This window comes from Wyeomyia smithii, chromosome 3 (genome assembly GCF_029784165.1).
Source record: "Wyeomyia smithii strain HCP4-BCI-WySm-NY-G18 chromosome 3, ASM2978416v1, whole genome shotgun sequence".
NCBI lineage: Eukaryota > Metazoa > Arthropoda > Insecta > Diptera > Culicidae > Wyeomyia > Wyeomyia smithii.
In genome coordinates this window covers 95,482,297-95,499,801 of record NC_073696.1, presented here as the reverse complement: position 1 = coordinate 95,499,801, position 17,505 = coordinate 95,482,297, and the positions used below count along the sequence as shown (strand labels likewise).

The window sequence follows — 17,505 nt, the reverse complement described above, 5'->3', positions numbered from 1 at the left end:
CCGTCGTTCTCGCACCGGCGAGATGATCCTTGAGCTCCGTAAGGATGCTAAAAACAAGGGCGCTGCCTACAAGACGGTAGCCGAGCAGGTCCTCGGGAAAGATGTGCAAATTCGGGCACTCACCTCAGAGGTGACTCTCCAGCTCAAAAACCTGGATGAAATCACCGAGAGGTGCGATATTGCACAGGCCCTCAAGGAGAAGTGCGGAGTGGAAGTAGCCACTGAGGTAATTCGCCTCAGAAAGGGTCCAGCGGGGACCCAGGTGGCCACTTTCCGGCTTGCATCGGCCGATGCAACTCTGGCCCTGAAGACAGCCAAACTTAAGGTTGGCTGGTCAGTATGTCCCCTGAGCATACTCCAGCAGCCGGACGTTTGCTTCAGGTGTTTCGAGGGAGGACACAAGTCCTGGACCTGCAAGGGGCCCGATAGGAGCCAGTTATGTAGGCGTTGTGGTGGTGCTGGCCATAAAGCTAAAGACTGCGGGGAGCCTCCCAAGTGCTTGGTATGTACTGGAAAACGGGACGCCAAGCACTTTATGGGAGGCCCACGGTGCCCAGCCGGTAAGGCGGCCACGAAACCACGGGCGTGAGGGTGACACAATTGAACCTGAACCATTGCTATGCGGCACAGCAGCTGCTATACCAAGCAGCGTCTGAGTCGCGGTCGGACATCGCAATCGTATCGGACCCCTACTGCATTCCTCCCGGAAACGGTAATTGGGTTGCAGATAAGTCCAGTACGGCGGCCATATGCACGACCAGCAAGTTCCCGGTTCAGGAGGTTGTGTCAACCTCAAATGAAGGATACGCGGTTGCCAAGGTGGACGGAGTGTTCTACTGCAGTTGTTATGCTCCGCCGCGTTGGTCTATCGAAAGGTTCACCCAGATGGTCGATCTGTTATCTATGGAGCTGACGGGACTAACACCCTTAGTAGTGGCGGGCGACTTCAACGCTTGGGCTGTTGAGTGGGGAAGCCGCCGCACGAACCGGAGGGGTCAGATCTTGTTGGAAGCTTTGGCAAAGCTCAACCTAGATCTGGCCAACGTTGGAACCAAGTGTACATTCAGCAGAAATGGTGCGGAGTCGATCATTGACGTGACGTTCTCCAGCCCAGGACTGATCGTGAACTGGAGGGTAGACGATGGCTACACCTATAGTGACCACCAGTCGGTCTGCTATAGCGTAGTCCAGAACGTGAGGCGGCAGGCGACGGGTAGAGCCAATACTCCGACCGTCCGCGGGTGGAAGACATCGCATTTCGATGCCGAGGTATTTGCAGAAGCAATGAGAAGAGAGCGCGAGGGGGGCAGTTGGCTCCGCCCGAGTGCTGACCAATTAGTTGCCACATTATCGCGGGCGTGCGACGCCACCATGCCTAGGACCCGCCAACCTAGGAATGGTAAGTCACCGGTATACTGGTGGACCGACGCGATAGCGGACCTCCGTAGCGCGTGCCTCCGTGCAAGACGGATGTTGCAACGTGCACGTACCGATGCACAGAGGGTAGAGCGCCGTGTAGTATTCGGATCTGCAAGATCGGCGCTTAAAAGTGCGATAAAGGCGAGCAAAAGGGCCTGCTTCGATAGGCTATGCGCGAGTGCCAATACGAATCCGTGGGGCAACGCCTACAGAGTCGTAATGGCGAAGACCAAAGGCGTGTTGGCGCCTGCAGAGCGATCACCAGCGATGCTGGAGCGCATCATCGAGGGACTCTTTCCACGACACGAGCCAAATCCTTGGCCTCCGGTTGCTGAGTCTCACGTCCGACGTTCCAGTATCTCAGACACAGACCAGGGATGGTCGGCCAACCTGCCGGGCATCCAATCCGTGAGAGACGGCAGCCGTGCAGAGGTTGTGGAGGAGGTAAGGGTTACGAATGAGGAACTCATCGTGATCGCCAACTCCCTAAAGGTGAGCAAGGCACCGGGACCGGATGGAATCCCGAACTTGGCCATCAGGACGGCCATGAAAGTGGCCCCTGATCTATTTCGAGCAGTCATGCAGAAGTGCCTGGATGACTGCCTCTTTCCGGACAGGTGGAAGCGACAGAGATTGGTGCTGTTGCCGAAGGCTGGGAAACCGCCAGGGGACCCATCGGCATACAGACCTATCTGTCTGCTGGACACTACGGGCAAGGTGCTTGAGAGGATTATCCTCAACAGACTGGTGAAGTACACAGAGGGTGTAAACGGTCTGGCAAGTAACCAGTTCGGCTTCCGGAAAGGTAGATCCACGCTGGATGCTATTCTCTCTGTCACCAAGACGGCAGAGGTAGCACTCCAGCGTAAGAGTTGGGGCACTCGCTATTGCGCAATCGTCACGCTTGACGTGAAGAATGCATTCAATAGCGCCAGTTGGGACTCCATAGCGCTCGCGCTTAGGAGCATCCACGTACCGGTGTCGCTGTACAAGATTTTGGAAAATTATTTCCAGAATCGGGTACTAGTTTACAACACGGAGGAGGGTCAGAAGTGCGTCCCAATCACCGCAGGGGTACCGCAAGGTTCCATCCTGGGCCCGGTGTTGTGGAATGTCATGTATGACGGGGTGTTGAAACTAAAGTTCCCTGTAGGGGTTGTGATCGTCGGTTTCGCAGACGACATCACGCTAGAGGTCTACGGCGAGTCGATCGAAGAGGTCGAGTTGACGGCCGCGCACTGCATACGCAAGGTCGAAGACTGGATGCACTCTAGGAAACTGGAGTTAGCGCACCATAAAACGGAGGTTACGGTTGTGAACAACCGCAAATTAGAGCAACAGGCGGTGGTCAGAGTCGGTGACTGCACCATTACCTCAAGGCGTTCCTTGAAGCTCTTGGGGGTTATGGTTGACGATAAGCTCACATTTAAGAGTCACGTCGACTATGCCTGTAAGAGGGCTTCAACGGCCGCTGCAGGACTATCTCGAATGATGTCCAATAGCTCAGCGGTATATGGCAGCAAGCGTAAACTTCTTGCCAGCGTGGTTTCGTCCATACTTAGGTATGGTGGGCCAGCGTGGTCCAAAGCGTTGGGTACCAACAGTCATCGTCGAAAACTGGAAAGTACCTACAGGCTCATGTGCCTGAGGGTTGTGAGCGCGTACCGTACAGTGTCATACGACGCAATCTGCGTCCTGTCCGGCATGATGCCTATCAGCATAGCCATTAAGGAGGACGTAGAATGCTTCGATCAACGTGACACAAGGGGTATACGAGGCACCAGAAGGTCATTCTCGATGATCAGATGGCAGCAGGAATGGTCCAATTCCGCAAAGGGTAGATGGACGCATCGACTTATTCCGGACGTATCCGGATGGGTCGGGAGGCACCATGGAGAAGTTAACTTCCACTTGACACAGATTCTGTCAGGTCATGGTTGCTTCAGGCAGTATCTACACAGATTCGGGCATGCGGGGTCCCCCATGTGTCCCGAGTGTGCGGATGTGGAAGAAACTGCTGAGCACGTCTTCTTCGTGTGCCCTCGTTTTGTGCATGCGCGGAGCGACATGATGGTAGTGAGCGGGCCAGACACCACTCCGGACAACCTAGTTCGGAGGATGTGTAAAGACCCAAACATTTGGAGGGCGGTTTGTACAGCCGCCTCTCAAATAGTTTTAGAATTGCAAAACAGGCGACAGGTTGACCACCGACACGCCAGTGTTAGCTAACGGCCAGTCTCCAGGTTAGTTAGCTAAGTTAGCAAAGAGATCTATAGAACCAAGAGGGTGCACAGAGCACAAAAGCCGCTCCCCGAAGCAATACCTAGCGGTGGTCCCGGGGAGTATTATGGGCTGGAGACTGGAGGGGTTTTAGTGGGTCCGGTCACTGATTCAAACCAACCCCACACTCCCTGAGGTTGGTCACCTCAGGGGTTTGGATGCAAATTTCCCCTCCACCTGAAAATAATAATAAAAATATATACATATATATATATATATATATATATATATATATATATATATATATATATATATATATATATATATATATATATATATATATATATATATATATATATATATATATATATATATATATATATATATATATATATATATATATATATATATATATATATATATATATATATATATATATATATATATATGTTCCAAATTTCTTGAAAGTGTAAATTGATTTGAGAGAAAACATTAACTCTTCGATTCGATTCGTTTGTTACCAATTTAATACATAACGGTTGCTTAAGTTTGATTATAATCAAATGAAATAGGAACGTATAGGGCAGCCAAACTTTGAAACCACGTGTTCAATCATAATTCTTCAGTTAACCCTCAACTAGCCCGCTCATCTGATAATACTATTAATCAAATCAGTTGTGTAGTTTCTGAGATAATAAAGTTTCGTGATTTTCACATTTCGGTACATTACAGATGAAGTTACAGTTCGATTACAGTAAAATTCAATAGGGTGTTATGAGGCAGCTAGACCTTTCATTTGACACTAATTTTGTGGAAATCGGGTCAGCCACCTCTGAGAAAAGTGAGTGAGTCCAAGTAGTCTCCGGAATATGTTCCTTCTAATAGCTGGATTTCACATTTTTAAACATAACAGTCAAAGTAATAGTCCGATTGCAAAACAAATCAATAGGGTCTTATGGGGCAACTAGACCTTCCATTTGAAACTGATTTTATGAAAATCGGTCCAGCCATCTCTGAGAAACATGAGTGAGATTAAACAGTCTTCAGAACACGTTTCTTTTCATAACTTTTGAACCACAAGTTCAATCTTTATAAAACTCAAAACTTAAGGGTTTTTTAGGTAGCCCGTTCTTTTGAGACCAATTTTGTTCAAATCGGTTGCGTAGTTTTTGAGATAATGATGTTTCATGATTTTAACATTTTGATACATACCCTCTAAACTAAAAATCCGATTACAATAAAATTGAATAAGGTCTTATGGGACAACAAGACCTTTCATTTGCAATTAATTTCATGAAAATCGGACCAGCCATCTCTGAGAAAAGTGAGTGAGAATAAAAATCTGCACATACACACACACACATACACACACACACATACAGAAAATGCTCAGCTCGTCGAGCTGAGTCGAGTGATATATGCCCTTCGGCCCTTTGGAGCACTTTTATACTTTCGGTTTTGCAAGTGATTGCTATACCTTTCTAGGAGAAAGGCAAAAGCTAATTTTCAAAAAAATATTTTTTTTTGAAGTAGAATACTTCTCTTAAGAAGTTCGGCTACATAGGGATGTAAAATGAAAATCATCAGACATTGAATTAAACATCTTATCAGACATTGAATTAAACAACAAATTGTCCTTGTGGTCCCCGGAGTTCTGTGGTTAGCGATGTCGGTCGGCTAGCTCTCCCACACGGTTGTGACATCGGGTTCGATTCCCGATCAGGTCGAGGATCTTTTCGAGCTGGAAATTTTCTCGACTGGGGCATGGTGTATCGTTGTACTTATCCTACACATGCAAAATGTGCCAAAAAACAATATCGATAACGAATTCTCTCAACTAATCTAGTTGATCGAGACCGCATAAGCCCCCCAGGGTAGCGTGCGATATTGTTGTTGTTGTCCTTTTCAGGATGAAATAAAAACCTAATCGAAGAGTTAATGTTTTCTCTCAAATCAATTTACACTTTCAAGAAATTTGGAACATATATATATATATATATATATATATATATATATATATATATATATATATATATATATATATATATATATATATATATATATATATATATATATATATATATATATATATATATATATATATATATATATATATATATATATATATATATATATATATATTTGGCTTCATCTCCGTGTCTCAGAACGTACTGAATTATCTTTTCCTTCAGTCATGAGCACAACATTCGAAAAGCTTTCATTATCAGCATAAAAATTAGTTTTTCGCATAATCAAAATTCAAAAATTATCAAGTCCAAATCATGACAAGCAACTATATTATTGAGAATGGTCAATCCTTGTTGACGCGCAAAATTCGACTGATCTGATAAGTCGTTTATGTGGTCCCCGTGGTTCTGTGGTTAGCGATGTCGGTCGGCTAGCTCTCCCACACGGTTGTGATATCGGGTTCGATTCCCGATCAGGTCGAGGAACTTTTCGAGCTGGAAATTTTCTCGACTCAGCACTGGGGCACGGTGTATCGTTGTACTTATCCTACAGCATACGAAATGTGCCGAAAACAATATCGATAACGAATTCTCTCAACTAATCTAGTTGATCGAGACCGCATTAGCCCCCAGGCTAGCGTGCGATTTTGTTTTTAATAAGTCGTTAATATGATTGCTTCCCAAGCACGGTCGACAGAATCATAGACCTTGCCATTTTAAATTTGCTGTATAAGAGTAAGGATGGGAATTATCGACTGAAATGGCTATCGATAGTTATCGATGATTTCCTACTACTATCGATAGGTTTTTCATCCATATATAAGAGCCTGTTTCTGTCGAAGCCGCTCATAATACTTCTAGACAGCGACAACAGCAGTCTTCCCTTAGCAGCAGCAGTAGCAGTGCAGGCGGATAGCGGCCACAGCTGTGGCATAGCAATGGATAGTGCACTAGTTGCAGCGGATCTCAGCATCGATAGCAGCTGGGCCAGCTGATGCAGGGACAGCGGATACCAATGGCAGCGTATAGCGGCTAAACATTGGCATGGCTACGGATAGCGTAACAGTTGCAGCGGGTTTAGCATCGATAGCAGCTGATGCATTCAATTAAAAATGTTGACTCATTTTGACAACACATAAGCTGTCTAGTTTTGAGTGTTAAATCAGCTTTTCACTGTTTATTTTATCACAAGGTATACTTTATTCGCACTGTCAGTGATAACACTAAGATGTGATCAGTATCTTATCCGATATTGAATTGAACAACAAATTAAAAAATGACTGACACGCAGGCAGCCGGGTTTTCTTTCTTGTAAAAGTATTCTACTTCATCCTTCCGGTCGTGGATTTGCACAACCCTCCTGTGATTTTTTTAATAAAAACAACAAATAATTACCTAAACAATACAACAGGTCCGATCATGTAGAAATCAAGAAAAAAAGCTATGCACATTTTTTTTGGAAAGACAATTGATATCTACAACTTTGCCGAAGACACTATGCCAATCATTCTAATCGTTTTGGCTGTAGAAATATTTTGAATTTTCAATAGAGCACTCTATGGATAATTGAAAATATTCTTACAGTCAAAACGGTTAGTTTGATTGGCATAGGCTCTTCGGCAAAGTTGTGGATAATAATTTTGTCCTTTCATAACAAATGTACCCTGTAAAAAAAATTGATTTTTTTTCAAAACAACATGACTTTTTTTTCTCTTGATTTCTCCATAATCGGACCAGTTGCATTGTTTAGGTTATTCTTTGTAGTTTTTATAAAAAAATTAGATTTTTAAAAAACGTTCTTTTTTAGGTAATTAATTTTCATTTTTTTTTACTTGTGTTCAAAAAAATAATCAATTTTCTTTTAGAGTGTATATTTTTTCGGAAAGACAAAATTGCTATCTATAACTTTGCCGAAGACGTCACACCGATCAAACAAACCGTTTTGGCTCTAAAAATATTTGTAATCATCAATATATTTCCAAAATAGCATTTTTCAATAGTTTCTCAAAAATCAGTCGTGTTCCAAGAAATTTAACTAATAGCACAAAATGGCAACTTTTGCCTATAGAAACTTCTATGCAAAGTTTCAGCCTAATCAAAAATGACAACTGACAAATGAACTGGACAAAATGAAACTGGGACATTTTTTGTGGAACTGCTCTGCTCGTATTGTGGCAGATTTTCGAGTTGTGCTTGGTTAATTTGTAATGATGAGGATTGAGACCTCGAATCTATCTTTTTTTATTGTTTAACTGGTTTATGCTGTTTACTACAAGGGCAGAAAAGTCTTTGACCTACTGATGGAAAAACGATATTTTTTTTGAAAAAATTAAACTGTCTTATACTTTAATAAAATGTTCATCTAGAGTAATGCACTTATTTTAACTGTCCTCTAATTTTCTGATGCCAGTTTTGCAATTCTGCCTTTCAAGCCATTAAAAATAATTGTTTATTTCCAACTCTACCTCCTTATTCGAAAGAAATTCCTTACTAGAGAGCAGCATATGTAACCGTGGAAACAGGAAACAGTCGCTCCCACAGGAAACATTTGCGACCCAGTTCGTAGCGTAATTCCAGAATGAGCAGTAGTGCTGTCTTGGTGAAAAAGCATTTTTACGTTATATGCAACTATATCGTCTTGATTTGAACGTCCAAACTATCTAGGAATGTACAATAACATCGTTTATTGATTGTTAAACTAAATCCAAGGAAGTCGTAAAAAATTACGCTTTGCGAGTCTCGAACTTAACATGCTGATTGTAATTTTTTGGGCGCTTTGGAAGACCAGGCCAAAACCAGACAAAAGTATTTTTTTCTACTCCCGAATAGACTCAAGAATGAAGTGGTGGATCCATGTTTCATCCGTTGTCAATCTATGCCAGATTCTTCGTCGAAAGTTTGACACGTTGCGCTGTTTTTTTTTTGATCACGGGTTTCTTTGCGATGTCTTCTAATGCCCTAATCAGTTCGATAGATTTCACCATTTGTGGATATTTTTTGGCGTGACTCATGACTTGAACATATTTTTTTTCACTTAAGGAGCAATGCTCAATCAAAATATGAAATTCATTCTTTTCCATGGCAACCAAAATAATAGAAGTAGCATCGCTCCGAGAGCAACAATTTAAGAACGAGTTAATAACAAACTTGGACAGCATTCTAGTTAAGGTTAATACAATCTGGCGACTCTAAAGATTTTTAATTTACAACGACATCTTTATGTCAGGTCAAAAACTTTTCAGCCCATGTAGCAATTACGAGATGTTGATGCAATTTGATGATGCTCTGATTTTTACCGAATAAATTTATTTAAAACTGCATTAGCATTATAACATTATAATTTTCAACACTCTCTAGGTTACCAATCCGAGAAAGCGGTGCTCCGGAACGTCTACAAGGGACTGAATCGGAAATGCCAGAGCCGGGGATTCGAGCTGCACGTGTCGGACCTACACGTTCTGCAGGCGAAGGGCGGTAGCTTCGATGTAAACAAGTGGCTCAATGGACCGCTGGAGGCGCAAGGTGGGCATGATCTAGCGGCGAACTGTTTAGCGGAGATAGCACGCCAATCTAGTGACTCCTACCTGATACCGGTACTGTTTCTGAGCTCCACACTCGGCGATCCGCTGCTACCGCTGACGATCGAGAGTCAAGATTTTGCGACGGTACTTGAAACGGCAGAAAAGAATCTGGATGATCGTGCGATCCTCGAAAAGTGGTACACGCTGGACGACAAAGCACAACCGGCATGTTATAGGTTAAATGTTAATAATAATTCGGTAAGTTAGTGGTATGTTTATGATAACCAACATTAAACACTCAAATTAGATTTGTTTTTTATTTAGAATCTCACGTCCGAAGCATCAGAACACGAGTTATCAACGCTGTTGAAAATACTAATCGACATTTTCTCCAAGGAACTTCGCGACTCGTATCTAACCACTGTCGTAGAACAGGTACAAAATAGGTCATGTTTGCTCACTTTTAGAAACTAACTTGTGTCAATTTATCTATAGGAAATAAACAATACCGTTTTAATCAATCAAGAACTATCGAAGCGATGTATTTGGATACAAAATTCAATCGCACCCTTAAAAATCACGGAAAATTCGTCGTCCGCAGAGGCGGAAATGGTGCGAAGACTGGGTAACATTCAAAGTGACTTAAAGGTGAAACCTTATGGATATTTTTTTTTAATTTTCGTCTAAAATTATTGTATTATCATTGCAGAGCCACCTAGCAGAGAAGCATATTCTTCGTATTCCTTCATCGGCGCAGCAGGAACAGTTCACAACCCAGTTGGAAAGCTGTCTCTCGTCCGAGATCGATCTCATAATGGATGAGCACATGCACAAATACTCGATCCCGATGTGTACGTTCGGCGTTGACCGAAGGCTGTTGAGCGAAGTAGAAGAGGTGAATCGACACTCTCGGATTTTAAACGAGAATTGCGCCAACTTTACCATTACGGATCGCGTGAAGGATTATCTCACCAGTAACCGCCGGAAGCCACTGGTGATTTTCGGTAAAACCGGTGCCGGAAAAAGCGTGCTAGTTGCGAAGATTTCGCAAAATGTTCACACTTGGCTGCCAGATTCCCATTTAGTGTTGAGGTATGCGTTGGTTTGAGGGTGTGTTGATTATTTTCTAAAAAATTGCCGGTTGATTGCAGGTACGCCAATTTGACTACGTCAAGCTCTGATGTTACGGCTCTCCTGGGATCTATAACGGAACAAATTTCAGTGTTGGTGAAAGGAGTGCCAGTGCGATGTCATCACGTAAGTATAGATTAAATTTATAAATTTCAAATAATGCGATCCTTTCTGTCTGCAGACGATTGAATCCTACTCGGAGACTCTCAAGCAGCTGATTGCTAACACAAAACAACGGATAACAATCCTGATCGACTCGGTTGACAGTCTACGAGATATAAATGATTTCGAATGGTTGCCGGTGGAGTTACTGGAAAATGTGAAGCTGGTGTTAACTGTTACCGTCAATTGTACCAGTCAGGATCCTAATCGGTTCGAAGCTGACGATGTGATACTGAAGCGGTTGAACGAGAAAATTGATTCGACGGATAGCTTACTATATCTAACTCCATTCACTCAGGAACAGTGGGAGGATGTGCTGTGCTTCGGTGGGGGAGATATTTACTCCGCGAACGGTGCTTTGCAACTACCGGACAATTGGAAGAAATCCGGCGAGAAAAGTTCCGTTCAAGCAAAGGTAAAACAGTTGAATTTTGGAAGGGGAATGTTTTCGTAAGTAACCGGTGTTTTATTTCTTACTAGATTCTGTGGTGGCTTGCCTGGCTTGGAGCAACCGATATAACAGATACCTCGGTGTCCCATATAAGCGAAAAAGTGTTTATTATTTTGGAGGAAAAATTCGCCAGCCCCGTTACCAGGTTCATTATTTCTATGCTGCTTGCCGCCCGTGAAGGTCTGCTCGAGACAGAGATTATTACGCTTATTAGAAATTCTAATTTAGTTTCTGGTAAGTAGAAGCTTTGTGTAGAGTAATGTTTTTTAAAAATTCCGAAACCACATATAATGTTCATACGATTGTATGATGGCATTTTGATTTGGACTATAACTGCTAAATATGAATAAAGAATAGATGAGTTAGGTTAATACTTATTAAAAATGAGCTAGAAAATTTTAAATTTTACGGTTGATCAATTGTTGCTACTCCGTGATGGGTTCGAGCCACTGAAGATGCACAATAAATCAACTGAAGCTGGGACTGAGAGTGGTTATTCCTCCTCACCATGCATCTTTCAAGGACCCAATCTTCCATATGCCAAATACTGTTAAGTTTAATCCCACAAACACCCTATGCTTTGCAGATCAAAAACATCATAAAAAAATAAAAACGAAATGCTCATAATATGCAAATAATAGACGATTGCCCGCTACGTTATGTAAAAAAATAAATTAATTACTGTAGTATGATCAAATTGATGAAACGTCTAAAGTCGTCGACTGCGGTGCTGTAGCTGAGAGTCGTATTGCCGTATTCAGTAAAAGTATTCAGGAGGTCAAAAGCTACTGAATGCCAATAGCTTAGTACGAAATCTCGCCACAACGTGGTACTAGTGAACCTGTAGTTTTCGTTGTTTTCTACTCCAAACACCATTTTTAAATTCAAGATGGTGACTGCCGGTATCTAGAAAATAGCCTAAGCAGTTTCATAATCGGGATGATGTTCAGAGGTTTCCTGAAAACTGCCGGAAATGGTTGCATTTTTTTCAGAGGAAAGGAATTTTCGAAATCAGAATGTTACCAAGAGTCCGGAAATTGACTCCAAACGCCATTTTGAAATCCCAGGTGGCAAGTTCCGGTTGCTGCAAAATAACCTAAAATTACATAATACTTCCCATTATTGGTATTTCCGTAATTGGGATAATGAACAGATGCTAAAAATTGACCCCGAACGTTATTCTGAAATCCTTTGTAGAAGTAAGGATCGCAGGATAAGTTAATGTCAAAATAACAAGAATTGCGTGGACTGGCGCTACGTCGCGGTAGAATTTCGTACTGATCTGTCTACCTTCTAGTAGCCCTTTTACTCTTGAACAAGTTTGCTGAAGACCGCAACATTCTAGACGGCCTGAGTCGTAATATAAATTAGGGTCAAAATACGACGAGTGTGGTGCTTACTAGCGCCACGTAGCGGAGGAATCCCGCACTGAACTGTCCACTACCCAGAAGCCTTTAACCTTCTGAACAAGTTTGCTGAACACCGTAACTTTCTAGGTTGTTGGAAACACGATATATTTGCTTATTTCAGGTGAGGCTAACTTTTTGGGTCGCTGCAATACTCAGACTGGGTGTTTTTCCAAACTCATGGCGGGTAGTGTATATGTGGTTTACTAGAGCCAAATGTGTACTGCGCTTGAAGCAACAAATTTATTCGGTGCTTGTGAGAAACAACATTGCAACATTTGCAGCGACGCACAGAGCGCTGAATGCCCATACATACAATGCGGGACAAAAATCCAAACAACCATTCTTGTAATTTTTTCAATTGGTGTGACACGAAATTCGTTTAATACCGATGAGTGGTACTATTTGCATAAATGACGAATGTCAAAAACGTAATTGCAAATATGTCTCAAACGCCTATTTTTTTGTACAGGAGTATAAAAAGATAATTTTTTAGGAATATCTTCAAATTGGAAGGACTAGGAATGTTTTCAAATTGGATTGGATGGACGACTTGTAAAGCATATTTAAATAATTTCTAGGCAAAGAAAAAGTTACTCAAACGCCAGCACAATGAGGTTTTATATAAATTTTAATTCAATTCCTCATCACATATTTATTTTATATAGACTAATGTTGCAAATCATTAATCCAGGAATATTATATGCTGTTTTACACATGAATTATGTGTTATACATAAAAATAAAGGGGCCGATGCACGATACATTGCTCATTATTGGTTGCAGAGGTATCATTCAAAAACTTGGATTCTGTTCGAAAGAGTCAACTTAAGCAACGGCAACAACTTCAAGAGTTTCAAGGACAATTCAAATAAAAAGAAAATGTGAAATTCAGAGAGGTACTTCAGGGCAGTGCTGATAAAAGTCATTTTCCTCAGCGAAATTCTTCGAAAATTACAGCCAATCATTTTCAATTTTCACTTCCAATGATCGCAGCACTCTTTCAGATACACTAGATTTTCGTCCTAGTAACGTGCTGTTATACTCAGATGAAATAGATCGCGCGCATCGTTCACGGTTACGGAAAAAAATTTGACGACAAATCCAACCAAATGATCTTCACTTCAAAGCGAAAAAGAAAAACAAACAGTCCACTCAATCAAAATGAACCTCTCCGAAACACTTTTTCACTGACACTGACCGATGCCTTGACTATCTTCGTTAACTGACAAACTGATTTTTTTGTCTTGCTTTCATCGCATGAAATATAATGAGGTGTTTTGACAGTTCACTTCTATGCAAAAAGCGGGAAGGGAGAACTCTGAAAGGATTGTAAAAAAATAACGTTTTTGGATGCTTTTTTTCACTTTCACTCAAGAGTGTCAACAAATATCAACCCTGCTTCGGGGTACTTTTTTGGCGATCGATATTAAATCGAACTTTTTTTTTTTCTCTAAGCATAAAGAAACATGATTTATAAGGCTTTCACATGTGCTACAATTTTGTTTTCTACTTAAAAAGATATTGAGTAAGTTAAAAAAATAATTTGAAAACTAAGTAGATTATTCAAAAATAACGCGTCACTTAAACAGTTAAATGTACTTCACATTAAATGCGTTTCATAAACGTATAAGTGAACTCACGAAATTATTAATATCATAACAATATGTCTTAAATATGTATAAACCATCCGCAACTTAAGATTCAAAACATACATTTTTCAGAGGCTAGAAATATCATAAAAGGGCATAACAGAATAAATTCACCCTGTTATTTATACTCATTAATTAGTGTTGACGGAAATGAACCATATTCATCAGTTTATTAACCTCGCCAAAGAAATTTTTAAGAAACTCCGAGACTTATCGCAAAGTCCGATTGACAATGATAAATGCCCTACTTTCAACCGAAAAGCTGTCAAATAGAAAAAAGTAATTTGAAATGTTAAAACATTAGTAGATTTTTCTCCATAACTGAAATCTTGAATTTTGAATAAAGCACATGAAAATGTTAAGTGTACCGTGCTGGATCGTAACCCGTACAGTATCGAAATCCGTACACCGTGATATTTTTCTTCAGTTTTAAGCATTATAAAGATGAAAATTCGTATGATGATAACATGTACAATGTACATGTAACTATCATATGAATTTTCATTTTTATAATGCTTAAAACTGAAAAAAAAACATCAAGGTGTACGGATTTCGATCCAGCACGGTAAATAAAATGAGACAAATTTTCTACATGTAGTGGCTACTGTTCTCTTTTATGCGACTGGAAACATTATAAAGTATTACCGCATTACCACAAAAGTACTCGTGTTTTTTTTTTTCTTCATCTATAGTTTATTTGACACGGCACAAATACAATTCAATGTTTAACGGCGCCAATTATATCTGGTAGCTTACTTTCTAAAGTATCTTAATAACTAAAAGCAAATTTTTTATCCTCGCTGCCGACTACGAGCTGAAACTAAATCTAACTTAAAGCTAGAATATTTTGCATTAAAAGCACAGGTTTGCTGTTTGATGGTTTTCATTGCCATAGGTAAGCAGCATATTAAATTTGTTCCGCTGCTGGGCCAAGATATTACGGACTGGCATATTGGGTTGTTTCCATCGGACCTTGAGAGTATCGTGCGGGTCTGATTGCTGTTCCGGATCCGGGGTCTTAACGTGTTCTTGTCGTTTGGTTGGATGTAGGCGGAAGGGGATAGGACTAAACTGGGGCGTGGATGGATTTCAGGAAAACGTATATAAGGGACATGTAGGATAGGTCACGGCTCGCCAAGACATCACGAACAGGAACAGCCGGCTGCCTACCTTCGGCCTGCAGGGAAGCTATTAATCTAGACCTGGCGTCACGGTGTACAGGGCATGACCAAACAACGTGCTCTATGTCGTGATAACCTTCACCACAGGCACAGATACCACTCTCCCCGAGCCCAACACGACGGAGATGCGCGTCAAATCTATAGTGATTGGACATAAGCCGGGACATCACGCAAATGAAATCCCGACCTACATCCAACCCCTTGAACCACGGGTTCGTCGATACCTTGGGGATTATGGAATGTAACCACCTTCCCAGTTCCCCCTTGGTCCAAGAATTTTGCCAACTGATGATCGTATTCTGACGTACAAATGCGAAAAATTCATTAAAGGCAATTGGTCTTTCATAAATATCACCATTTGTTGCGCCCACCTTAGCCAAAGAGTCCGCTTTCTCATTACCCGGTATCGAGCAGTGAGAAGGGACCCACGCTAAGGTAATCCGAGTAGATTTTTCGGATAAAGCCCTCAGATGTTCCCGTATTTTCCCCAGGAAATACGGAGAGTGCTTAACATCTTTCATCGATCGGAGAGCCTCAATGGAACTGAGACTGTCCGTAAAGATGAAATAATGGTCCGTGGGCATTTTTTCGATAATCCCTAGGGTGTACTGAATTGCAGCTAATTCTGCGACGTAAACAGAAGCAGGATTATCGAGCTTATGGGAGACGGTTAAATTGTTATTGAAGATACCGAAGCCAGTGGACCCATCAAGAAGTGATCCGTCAGTGTAGAACATATTGTTGCAGTTGATGTTTCGATATTTATTGGAAAAAATTTTAGGGATCTGCTGCACGCGTAAATGATCCGGGATTCCACGAGTTTCTTCTATCATGGATGTATCGAAAAACACAGTAGAATCAGAAGTATTTGATAAGTCGACACGATTTGGAATATTCGAAGAAGGGTTAATATTTTGGGACATGTGATTGAAATACAATGTCATAAAACGGGTTTGAGAATTAAGTTCGATTAACCTTTCAAAATTTTCAATCACGGGACGGTTCAAGACCTCACATTTGATTAGAATACGAGAAGACAGGCTCCAGAAGCGGTTTTTCAATGGTAGTACTCCAGCTAAGATCTCCAAACTCATCGTATGGGTCGATTGCATGCAACCCAAGGCGATACGCAAACAACGATATTGTATTCGCTCCAGTTTGATCAAATGTGTGTTTGCTGCGGAGCGGAAGCAGAAACACCCGTACTCAATAACAGACAGTATCGTTGTTTGGTAAAGCCTTATAAGGTCTCCTGGGTGGGCTCCCCACCATTGTCCGGTTATTGTACGAAGAAAATTCACTCTTTGTTGACATTTTTTCATCAGATACCTCACGTGACAACCCCAGGTGCTTTTAGAGTCGAACCAGACACCAAGATATTTGTGTACCAAAACCTGAGAAATCGTTTTACCCATTAATTGTGTTTGAAGCTGAGCAGGTTCATGCTTCCTAGAAAAAACTACTATCTCAGTCTTCTCCGGAGAGAATTCGATACCTAGCTGTAAAGCCCAAGCAGACAAATTGTCCAAGGTATCTTGCAATGGTCCTTGCAAATCGGCAGCTTTGGCTCCTGTAACAGAGATTACACTGTCGTCTGCAAGTTGTCTTATCGTGCATGAATTTGCGAGACATTCGTCGATGTCATTTACATAAAAGTTGTAAAGAAGGGGGCTTAAACATGAGCCCTGGGGAAGACCCATGTAGCTAATGCGAAAAGTTGCCAAATCGCCGTGCGTAAAATGCATGTGCTTTTCGGACAACAAATTGTGCAAAAAATTGTTCAAAATTGGAGAAAATCCTTGTCGGTGAAGTTTACCCGAAAGAATGTCAATAGAAACGGAATCAAAAGCCCCCTTAATGTCCAAGAACGCAGACGCCATTTGTTCTTTGCGAGCATACGCCAGCTGAATATCTGTTGAAAGCAACGCAAGACAATCATTCGTCCCTTTGGCACGGCGGAAGCCAAATTGAGTATCTGATAGTAGACCATTTGATTCGACCCAATGGTCTAAACGACGGAGTATCATTTTTTCCATCAATTTCCGGATACAGGATAGCATTGCAATCGGCCTATAAGAGTTGTGATCAGAAGCTGGTTTCCCTGGTTTTTGGATGGCGATCACCTTCACTTGCCTCCAATCCTGCGGTACAATATTTTGCTCCAGGAACTTATTGAACAAGTTCAACAAGCGCCTCTTGGCATTGCCGGGTAGATTCTTCAACAAGTTGAATTTGATTCTATCTAACCCAGGCGCGTTATTGTTACAGGACAGGAGGGCAACTGAAAATTCTGCCATCGTAAAAGGTGATTCTATCGCGTCGTGGCCCGGAGACGCCTCGCGAACAATGTTTTGCTCAGGAACAGAGTCCGGACATACTTTCCTGGCAAAATCAAA

At 41.6% G+C, this 17,505-nt stretch overlaps 1 protein-coding gene across 8 annotated transcripts in view; it reads left to right on the top strand.

Annotated features, from left to right (window-relative positions):
- The window catches only part of LOC129726948 (uncharacterized), a 66,566-nt gene that overhangs the window by 34,489 nt on the left and 14,572 nt on the right, over positions 1–17,505 (top strand). For all 8 annotated transcript variants that reach the window (XM_055684251.1, XM_055684258.1, XM_055684255.1 and 5 more), the window contains 7 exons: positions 8,964–9,385; positions 9,452–9,562; positions 9,623–9,775; positions 9,837–10,219; positions 10,279–10,384; positions 10,440–10,835; positions 10,901–11,105. In XM_055684251.1, the coding sequence (XP_055540226.1) occupies positions 8,964–9,385; positions 9,452–9,562; positions 9,623–9,775; positions 9,837–10,219; positions 10,279–10,384; positions 10,440–10,835; positions 10,901–11,105 (1,776 nt within the window). The remainder of the gene's footprint in view (positions 1–8,963; positions 9,386–9,451; positions 9,563–9,622; positions 9,776–9,836; positions 10,220–10,278; positions 10,385–10,439; positions 10,836–10,900; positions 11,106–17,505) is intronic.